An 11,397-nucleotide genomic window follows, 5' to 3' on the forward strand; every position below is an offset into this window, starting at 1 on the left:
ACTTATATATATATATATATATATATAATTGCATTTATATAATTGATTTTTTGCTACATCCTGAAATAGATGAGCACTAATCTCATGGAAATCCATAGATTTCTCTAATTCCCCGTCGGTCCGGCTAGCCATAATAAAAGAGTTTAATAATGACATAATAATATTATAATATCAGTTATATTTCATTTATCACAATCAAAACACATGAATATAACTACAAAATATTCATTAGTATTTTTAAATAATTTTGAAATTAAAATAATGAGATTTATCACATCAAAACTATAAAATAAATAATAAAGATGCTGTGAATGAGATAACCACAACTTATCTGTTTCTCTCTTCCGCCCACACTAAGAAAGATGGGTATGGATGGAGTGTAGCTAACTTTTTGCTTATCCTACCCACACAATGAATGAAGAGCACAAGTAGTGCATAAAACCAAGGTAAAGTTACCATAACCCATGCCAAAAAGGTGAGTATAAGCTCTTGAATCCTTCTTTTAAGGTTTAGTAGAACATAAAAATCAAAATAATAATAATAATAATATGATTGTTATTATATTAACTTCTATCATAAATGAATTTATGCCATGTAAAAAAAGGCACCCATGGGTTTTTAACCTACCCACATTGAGAAAGATGTCACAGGTCTCTGACCATTCCAGAAAAGGCATGCATATTTCTTGAAACTGCCTGCAAATCTTTCAAAGTAACAATATTAAAATATTATATGCTATCCTCCCCATTACAATGGTAATGGGCTTGTGGTTGGTACTTATGGCCAATCATCTATCCTTTGTGGTTAGGTAAAATGTGAACCCCTGCAAGACTTAATTGATGGAATCGAGGCATAAGAAAAAAAAAAGAAAGATTTACATACATACCACTCAATATATATGCTTTTACATATCTAAAATCTATACTTCAACTTTTAAATGCATGCCACCTTACTATGCATAAAAAAATGTCTCTCTCTTTTTAATAGTTAAAATAGTTTTATTTTTTTTGTGATATGATAGATTTGGTATTATAAACGTAAAAAAATAAAGTTTAGGTGTTAGATATATAAACACGTAGGAATTGGGTGGTTTGTATGTAAATGTTCCTCAAAAATAAAATAGGGAATACTTTGCTAGAAGGCTTATTAGGACAAATTCTCAAAATAAATAAATCAACACTTAAATTACATGAATATAATGGCCAACTGGGTGTCAATATGCAGCAAATGCAAATAAATGATAATTTCAAGAAACACAATTCAAAATTTTGCAGGGAGCTTTAAAAACACTAATTAAAATTTTTGCATGGCATTATAAAATTAAGATTCATAAATTTATATGAACAACCTTACTCTAAGTCATCCTTTTTTTTTTAAGTTCTTCTCTTTTTTATTTGTGTTTTTTAGCTTTTCCCTGTTTTTTTCCTAAACAACTCATCTTATAGATAATATTTCGAAATGCGCACTGCACTCGCAATGACGCCCGTTTCGTTTCGCTGAAGTATGCTTCGAAGCGTTGAAGTTAATTTGGAGGTTTTTTATGCAATTTTTAAGTTTTTAATTTTTGCATTAAACTATTAGAAATTGTTTGAAAATCTAATAGTTCAAAATTATAATTTACTGATTTACCCTAAATATCTACCTTCAAGCTATGTATTGTTTCATATTTTTTCTATTTTATATCAACTTTTAAGTCTTACTTTATATTTTATAACTATTAGTTAATATATTTTTGCATTAATAGTTTTGTATAACTTATAAATCACTTTGGATAAAAGTGTTGCTTCGCTCTATACTTTACACTTTGAAGCAAAAATAAAGCTAGGCGTATTGCATTGCGCATTGCACTCTATTAATGCTGCTTTTAGACTCCCCTTTACTTCTCTCAATCTCAATCTCTCATTGTTGCAGCAAGTGGGTTTAAGTGCCCAACAATTAAGAAATTGCATTCACTTATATTTGTTCTTATAATTATTACGTAAAATAAGAAGCAACCTTGTTGTCATCAAAATATTGTAATTACTTTTCGTATTGCATACAGGTTAATTTGGAAACGTTGCCAAACTGGGAAGAGAAACAGATGTTCAAACAGTAAGTTATACAACCATAACCGAATTTTAAGATGGTCTCTAGTCTCTACCGTGATTTGCTTATTCTGTTAGGGGCGTTTACATACATACCACCTAATTCATATATATTTACATACCGGCACCAAATTTTACTTTTTACATGTATACCACCCAAATCTCTCATATCACATAAAAAATACCACCATTTTAACTTCTAAAAAGTGCAACGCACCTTTCATGCATAGGTAACATGGTATGTATGGTAAAATTGAAGTTTAGGAGTTAGATATGTAAATACATAATAATTGAGTGGTATGATGTAAATCTTCCAAGGTAACCTGATAGACAATTTTTGTTTTTGGTGAGTTATTCTTTTTTATCATATTATAAATTTCTAAATTATGCTTTCATGAGCAGATTCATGGAGGATCATAATACAGCCACATTTCCGTCGAAGAAGTAAGACTTTACATGAGATTTTAATTGTTTGTGCTTATGTTTTATATGCTTCTTATGTCAGCTATGTGATAATACAGAAGTTGATTATCCTTTTAAGATTATGATACTGTAACTAATATATGGATTATCTTTGCAAATTTTAATTGAAATCTGGATTGACGAAAAACATAATCATCCAAATCAAGTTGGTTCGTCCTAGAATTAATGCATATCTCTGTGGTGATGAGCTCTGAATCTGTTGGTGATATTTGATAGGCTAGCTTTGAGCGTGGAATGAGTATAATTACTTAACTTCTAGATCACATTATTGCATATGTATTGATAAAATGTCACCATTATCTCCTGGTTTATTTTATTAGCCATTTAGTCCCTTTTGGAAATAAATGGTTTAGATCTTCGATTCAAAAGAGTTGTAAATGTTAATCTGGCTTCCAAGTTATAGGGAAGATTGAACAATCACCTTTTAATTTCCTTGGTTCTATAAAGACAATTACTGGGGCATCCTATGAATTTACTTATTTAACACCTGACTTTCCTTTTTACATTTATACCACACAAATTTTTCCTATCTCACAAAAAATTAACAACAACAAGCCTTTATCCCACTAAGTGGGGTCGACTACATAATTCTTTTTCTCCATTGCATCCTATTAAGTGTCATATTTTCATTTAATTCTAATAAATTAAGATCATTTTTATATAATATTCCCAAGTTTTTCTAGGTCTACCTCGGCCTTTCATAACATAAGTTGAATCTGAAACATCTACTTTCTTTATTGGATCATTAGATGGTCAATGTTTAATGTGACCAAATCATCTAAGACGACTCTCTATTTTTTTCCGCCACCTGAGCTACACCAACACTATCACGGATATATTCATATCACATAAAAAATACTACTAATATAACTTTTAAAAAAGTGTAATACACTTTTTCGCTTTTTCAAAGTTAAAAAAGTGGTATTTTTTATGAGAGTGAAAGAATTATGTGGTATAAATGTAAAAAAGTAAAGTTTAGGTGTTATATATGTTCACCTTTTCATGCTTAGGTAATATGTAAAAATTGAAGTTTAGGTGTTAGATATGTAAATACACAGGAATTGAGTGGTATGTATCTAAATCTTCCTAAAAGAATTGATAGATAAAGGGGAGAAGAGGAAGGGAGAAATAGGTTTAGATTGATCTACAATGAAAACTCTAGCTATTTTATCTTGAATTATCTGAGTAATTTAATTAATGAATCATAAAACTAGGTTATGCTCAACTCTTAGTAATATGCTAGCAATTTTTTTGGTATTGATCCTTTTATATATAATTATGCCAAAAACATAAGGATTGACTTGTCCTTGAATATTTTGATTAGTGACAACCATAAAGTGATAGCCTTAAATAATTCTAATAAATAAATTATTGAAATTAGTAAATAATCAGAAGGTATTCAATTTCTGGATGACTCAGAAATGCAATTTAGAAGTTAAAAGGCTTTTTAGAAATTTTATAGTCCTTATACTGGCTCTTCTTTTCTCCATGTTTATCTTCTTTTTTTTAATTATTTTGGGGTGGGCTGGGGGTTTACGTACATACCATACAATTCTTATGTATTTACATATCTAACACCTAAACTTTATTATTTACATACATAACAAAAAAATATCACTACTACTAACATTTTAAAACTGAAGTACACCTTTTCATGTATAGATTCATGACACCAAAATGTTATAAATGTAAATATCAAACTTTATGTAAATACAAATAAATTGCGCGGTTTGTATGTAAATTTCCCACTTTTTTTTGTTGAGATTTTTCTCATGCGCCCCACTTCAAATCTGCATAAGTGGGAGACTCACGAGTTGTATCCTTTATTTATCTCTTTTCTATGCTATTTGTCATTTTAAATGGGAATATTCTTCTTGTAATGAAATTAACTTCATGGATTTTGGCCATAAATTTGATGAAGTTAGAAGCATTTAATGTTGTATGTTAACAAAAGGTTCTATATCATTGGATCCTACAATTTTATTAATGGAAATTTACATAAATCCCAGACATTTCTTATGTATTTACTTATCTACACCCAAACTTTGATGTTTACACTTTTGACACCTTGGTGTCATAAACCTACCTTGCAAAGGCCGATTTAACTTTCTAAAAGATATTGATTGTGGTATTTTGATGTGATGTTAATGATTTGAGTGGTATGCATGTGAATATGAATGTTTAGGTGTTAGATGTGTAAATACATAGAATGTTTAGTTGTTAGATATGTAAATGAATAATATTGTGTGATATATATGTAAATACCTTTTTTATTAATCATATTCCTAATTTACTTGATTCTTTGCTATAAAGGCCTAACTTTTAAGAATGATCTAAAATATTTCATAAACTTTTCTGCTTGTTGCAGGTACTATAATTTAGATGCTTATTATCGACGCAAGATGGATAATGAGAAAAAGAAGGGCACTAAGAAGGTCATTGCAACGGAGCGTACAGCTTTTAATGATGAGGAACAACGAAGGTATGCAGTTATCCGCTATGTTAATTTTCTCATTATAATAATTTGTATTTTTATCCTTCTTCGTCATCTTGTCCCGAGGTTAACTTATTAGATTTTTCAGGGCTATAATTCCGGCCAATTGACTGTAATTAGATTCGGTCATTTACATACTTAACACCCATTTTCGATGTAATTATGCATCTAACACCAAAATTATACTCTTCTCACATTTATACCGCCTAAATCTTTCATATCACATCAAAAACATCACAATTTTATCTTTAAAATGTGAAATATACGTTTTTATGCATTGGTAAGATAAGGTGGCATATTTGTAAAAATTAAAGTTTAGATGTTAGATTTGTAAATACAAAGGAATTAAGTGGTATGTATGTAAATCTTCCCATGAGATTTTGTTTGGCAGTTCTACTGCAGCTTAATTTCTGGATACAGTGCATCTGTTTGTTCATGTGACTTGAGGCCTGTTTGATGTGAAACTACTTATAATGATCGTCTATTTGCAATTGATGTGAAGTTTTGGATTTTTTTTGGGGGGCATTTAGATACATACCACCCAGTTCTTATGTAATTACATACTTTACGTTTGTACCAGCCAAATCTATCATATGACAAAAAATATTTCTAATTTCACATTTAAAAAGTGAAATGCGCCTTTTCATGCATAGATAAAGTGACATTTACGTAAAAATTGAAGTTAAGGTGTTATATATGTAAATAGATAAGAATTGAAAAAAATTAAGGGGTTTGTATGTAAAAATTTCCCCCCCCCCCCTCCCCCTCTAAATGCTGAGCTTTGAAGAGCCAATTTTATATGGCTCTACACTTTACTCTTAGCAAGTAATTTGAATTTGGGATTAGAGGATGGACAAAACTTGAGTGAACTCCTATGGTTTTTTGAATTTTTACTAATTCAAATTGCAATTAAAATTGTTAATGGCAATAAAATTTTCAATAAGGCCTCATATAGTTAACTAGTGATGGAAAATTGTTGCCAGGATTATTTTATTATTATTATTATTTTCGTGACGTGATTATATCCAAGGAACATACATGCATTTAAATTCCACACAAATCTTATGTATTTACATCTCTAACCTCTAAATTTTCATATTTACATTTATAACACTCAAAACTTCAACATTACATACAAAAATATCAACCATTATTAACATTTAATAGTGAAAATACACATTTGCATGCATAGATTTATGACACCAAAGTGTTTTTAAGTTTAATTATCAAAGTTTAGGCTTTAGATATGTAAATACATATGAATTGTGTGGTATTTATGTAAATGTGCCCAAAAATTTCAAACCCCTTTTTAATTTTACTCCAACAAGTATCACTGTTATTGACATTCTCTTTTCTTATAAATCTTTCTGGGTTCATGAGACTAAAGAGACGATACTTTCTATTCACTTGTAGTTAGAATCTTGAACTGTATAAGGTACCTTTATTTTGGGGCGTTTACATACATACCACCCAATTCTTATGTATTTATATATCTAACACCTGTACTTTACTTTTTACATTATATCACACAAATCTTTCATATTATACCAAAAATACCACTATTTTATTTTTTAAAATGTGAATACACCTTGTTCATGCATATGTAAGGTGGCATATATGTGATAATTAAAGTTGAGGCATTTACATGCCACAAAAATTCTTATATATTTACATATCTAACACCTAAACAATCAGATTTACATCACATCACAACATGCATGGGTTTATGATATCAGGGTGTTATAAATGTAAATATCAAACTTTGGGTGTTAGATATGTAAATACATTAGAATTGTGTGGCATGTATGTAAATTTTCCTTGAAGTTTAGGTGTTATATATTTAAATACAGGAGTTTAAGTGGAATGTATGTAAATCTTCCTTTTATGTGGGTTATATTTTGATAGCTTTCATCTGACTTAAATAATCTTGTTTTCCAAATACCGGAGGTTTGGTACATCATATTGTGCTTCTTTTTTGTTCGCAGACAAGAGTTGTTGTTGGAGCGCGAAAAACAGAAGGAAGCGAAGGTGGATGAATTGAAACGCTCCATGCAGAGTGGAATGGTTGGAAATCCTTTATTTTGTTGCATGGTTTATATATTTACTGCTAAATTCTTACGCATTTGCATATCTAACAATTTTATTTCTTACGTTTATACAGATGAAATCTTTCATATCACATCAAAAATATCATCATTTTAACTTTTGAAAAGGAAATATAATTTTCATTCATAGATAAGAAGACGTATATGTAGAAATTGAAGTTTAGATGCTAGATATATAAATACATAACAATTGAGTGGTATGTATGCAAATCTTTCATTATTTTTCTTTTTTTTTAAGGGATTTACATTAATACTGCTAAGTTCTCATGTGTTTGCATGTCTAAAATCTAAATTTGACATTGGCCTATGGGGCCTGATCCTTGAAAGAGAGAAAAGGGGGGGATCCTTAAGAGAGAGAGAGGGGGTTCCTTTTCCTCCTTCCTCTTCACTCCTTCCCTTTCCTTCCTAGCACTTTCTTATTTTAAATCATTTTTTCTAAAATCTAAAATTTTGATTATATTTTATTCTCCTTTCTTATTTTAAATCATTTCCTAAAAATCTAAGATCATAATTATATTTTATTCTCCTTTCTTTTTTTAAATATTTTCCTAAAATCCGAAGCCTGATTATATTTTATTCTCTTTTCTTATTTTGATTACTTAAATTAAGTCTATTCTTTTTATAAATAGGGGATGATGTGCTTAGAGTGAGGTGTGTTGTTTTATATCTAAATTCAGGTTTATTATAGAGTTTTTTCTTTTGAGAGCCATATCAGAGGGATTGGGTGGAGCTTCGACTGTATCTTTCTCCTGAGGTGGTGATTACCCTTCCTCCACCCTTACCTCAAACCAGCATTTTGCAGACTTTGAGAGGAACATCAGTAGGACCAACATTGAGTGTCTACAAGAGTTATGAGTTTGAGGAGCCGACATCACATACAAGGTCACCATAGATAAGGAAATGCATATATTTTAGATTTATAGACCCCTCCTAAGTTACCCGTACGGAGGAATGTTCAGAATGTTCGAAGAGGAGTCATTCTGGGTCATATCGGGAATATCATGTGCAGTTATTCAAAGGTTATTTCCTATTCTGCATGATACCCCTCGTCAGATGACCAGCCAGGAGAGACAAACCTCAACTTTGAAATGTGCCATAGGAACTTGAGTGGGATGAAAATCCTTCAATGGGATCTAGGTTCTATCACTGAAGATTTCACTCTTGAGTGGCTGCTAGTAAGAGTGACACAAAATCATCGATTTCAAATTTAAGGGCTTGAGATTTGCATTGCGAGAACCCTCCTCTATATGCAGTTCCTACTCTGGATGTACCAAAAGAGGATGACTATCTATTCTACCAGAATGTGTTTTAGAATGACAACACCGATATGATCGACTTATCTAGGGACTTAATGTCATGCCATGAGGATTTGGGTATCGCAGGATTAAAGACAAGGAACCAAAGCTTCGACTGAAGCGGGGCTATGAGGGTCAATCTTCAAGGGGGTCCTGCCACCCATGGTTCCTCTTCCTCTCCTTTCCCTTCATTTCCTTTCTTTTCTTCCTAGCACTTTCCTATTTTAAATCATTTCCTAAAATCTGAAATCCTAATTATAGTTTATTCTCATTTCTTAAATATTTTCTTGTTTTAAATATTTTCCTAAAAATCTTATGTTCTGATTATATTTTATTCTTTTTCTTATTTTAAATCATTTCTTATTTTAAATATTCTCTTAAAATCTGAAAACCTGATTATATTTTATTCTCCTTTCTTATTTTCATTACTTAAAATAGTTCTAGCCTCTTTATAAATAGAGAATGACATGCTTAGAGTGAGGTGCGTTGTTTTGATATATGAATTCAAGTTTATCCGAGAATTTTTTCCTTCGAGGGCTGTATTCGAGTGTCCGGTGGTGCTCCGGCTATATCTTTTTCTCAAGGCGGTGATTATCCTTCCTCTACCCTTTCCCGTGCTTCCCGCATTGCTACTCATCGCCTTATCTTGTTATTGTCGTCCAGAACAACAAGGGATTACTGTATTCCAGCAGTTGCAAGCCTCCACTCCTGCTGCACCGCCCAAAACAGCGCGGATCTACTGTTTTTTGCAATTCCAGCTGACCCCATCGCCTTATCCTCCCTCGTCCTCTCTGCCATCACTGTCCCGGCTCTCCACCTTTACTGCCGCAGCATGCAACGCCTTCATTTTGCTGTTTTCCTGCTGTCCAATAGCCCTAAACAGCAACCTGCTGTTGTTTGGACTACCGTCCCAAGCTGTCTTGCTGTTCCAGCGGCTGCCCATCCCTCCTGCCATCAGCCTTCATCCTCACCGTCCCCCATGGACATCTTTTATTGCCTGTGTTGTCATGTTTGTAATATGTTTGGAATTTAGAAATAGCATTTGTGTTTCCGTTATGTTTTGGGCTTCCTCCGATATCAAAATTTTAATACTTTTTCTTACATAACATTATAATGTTTCAATCGTATCCGGTTATGGCTGCAAATAGACTTGGAATAGTTTCTTATTTTCTTTGACTTGAGTGTTAGAACTGTTTTGCATTTAATTTTGAAGCCGAGTTTAGGATATCAATCATTTATTTAGTAGAAAGTAGATGTAAGTGATGTCTAAATTCAAAATAATCAAATAAATATCAAGTCAATTCAAAATTTAGTTTTATCACAGTTTTATTTTTCAAATAACAACAGTAGTCCTATTTTTATAGCCAGATTGATGTTCAGCTATAACAAAGTTTCAGATAACTTTCTTATAGTTATGCTAAACAAGTTTATCACACCTATATCCCTTTTTAAAAAGAGGGGCATTTACATGCATACCACACAATTGTTATGTAATTACATGTCTGGCACCTAAATTTAACTTTTCTACATTTATATCACTGAAATGTTTCATATCTCGTAAAAAATACAACAATTTTAACTTTAAAAAGTTGAAATGCACAGGTAAGATGACAGATATATAAAATTAGAGTTTAGGTGTTAGATATGTAAATACATAAGAGCTGAGTTGGTATGTATGTAAATCCTTAAAAATTTACTTTTCTCGCAACAGTCTTATAGTGATTTCTTTAGTTTAGTATATGATTGTGACACTAAACTAGCTTTGCATCATAAAGATAGCTTTTTTTGCAAAAGTTTGATAAAAACAAAATCTTGTTCTATAGTATTTTAATGAATATTTCTTCTATTCAGGGCCATTTACACACCACCAAATTCTTATGTATTTACATATCTAACATCTAAACTTTGATTTTTACAATCATACCAATCAAATCCTTCATGTCACATCAAAAGTACCACCATTCTAACTTCTAAAAAGTGAAACAAGCATTCTTTTCATGCATGTGTAAGACAGCATATAGGTAAAAATTGAAGTATAGGTATTAGATATGTAAATACATACGAATTGAGTGATATGCATGTAAGTCTTACTTTAATTTAATATTCTTAACCTATATTTCTTTAAAAGGCGCAAGCGATGAAGGAACAAGCTCGTCTGAGGGAGGAGATGGCCTATCAGTATAAGCTAGGAAATTTTGAGGTAATTTCCTTCTGCTTCTAAGATTCTTCTGTGCTTGATTTACATGCATAATCTGAACCTTCTCCTTCTCAGGCTGCTGCTGCTATTCAGAGAAGATTGGATCCAGATGCTGCACTTTAACATGTTTTCAAGTCACTGCTGGAATTCAACTAGTATGTTGCTGATGTAACTTATCTTTCCATGAACTGTTCTTTAAATTCTAACATGAAGACATATAATTAATTCTATTCAAAATCAGCTCGTTTTTGAAATTGCTTGTGAAAAATGTGCTCGTGTTCGGCTCCAAATTGGTCTATTTAAATTAATTAGAAAAAAAAAAGAAGAAGATGTATGGTGTTGAATTTGAACATGCACCGATTTTGTATAATAAAAAGCATAGAATCGAGTGAAAGATAATTTGTGTTCGGTTTGTTTATAATTTGAGCTTAATAAACTATTCATATTCGGCCGCTTACTTAACGAATGATTCAAACACAAACTATTAACCAGCTCATAAATTCGTGAACAATATTTTTTTGCCTGCTCAATTGCTCACTTTTTGTTTCATCTATTTTATAGCCTCTCCCTTTGACTTGGGTCTCATGTTCACACACTAACATCTAATTTTGCACTTTTATATTTGTATCATTCAAATCTTTCTAATTACATGAAAAATATCACTTTTTTATGATGTACATATATAAAGCAACACCCACTCAAATATATATATAAAACGATAGATAGACGGGAGAAGCAG

General features: G+C 31.3%; 1 protein-coding gene across 1 annotated transcript in view; it reads left to right on the top strand.

The window, feature by feature from the left end:
• The window catches only part of LOC110026098 (vicilin-like seed storage protein At2g18540), a 13,373-nt gene extending 2,465 nt beyond the window's left edge, over window positions 1-10,908 (top strand). The window contains exons 3-8 of the mRNA XM_020726890.1: window positions 2,042-2,091; window positions 2,487-2,528; window positions 4,936-5,049; window positions 7,047-7,125; window positions 10,590-10,661; window positions 10,734-10,908. Coding sequence (XP_020582549.1) covers window positions 2,042-2,091; window positions 2,487-2,528; window positions 4,936-5,049; window positions 7,047-7,125; window positions 10,590-10,661; window positions 10,734-10,781 — 405 coding nt within the window. The 3' untranslated portion in view covers window positions 10,782-10,908. The remainder of the gene's footprint in view (window positions 1-2,041; window positions 2,092-2,486; window positions 2,529-4,935; window positions 5,050-7,046; window positions 7,126-10,589; window positions 10,662-10,733) is intronic.
• The last annotated feature ends 489 nt before the right edge of the window (window positions 10,909-11,397 follow it).

This window comes from Phalaenopsis equestris, unplaced genomic scaffold (genome assembly GCF_001263595.1).
Source record: "Phalaenopsis equestris unplaced genomic scaffold, ASM126359v1 Scaffold000349, whole genome shotgun sequence".
Taxonomy (NCBI): domain Eukaryota; kingdom Viridiplantae; phylum Streptophyta; class Magnoliopsida; order Asparagales; family Orchidaceae; genus Phalaenopsis; species Phalaenopsis equestris.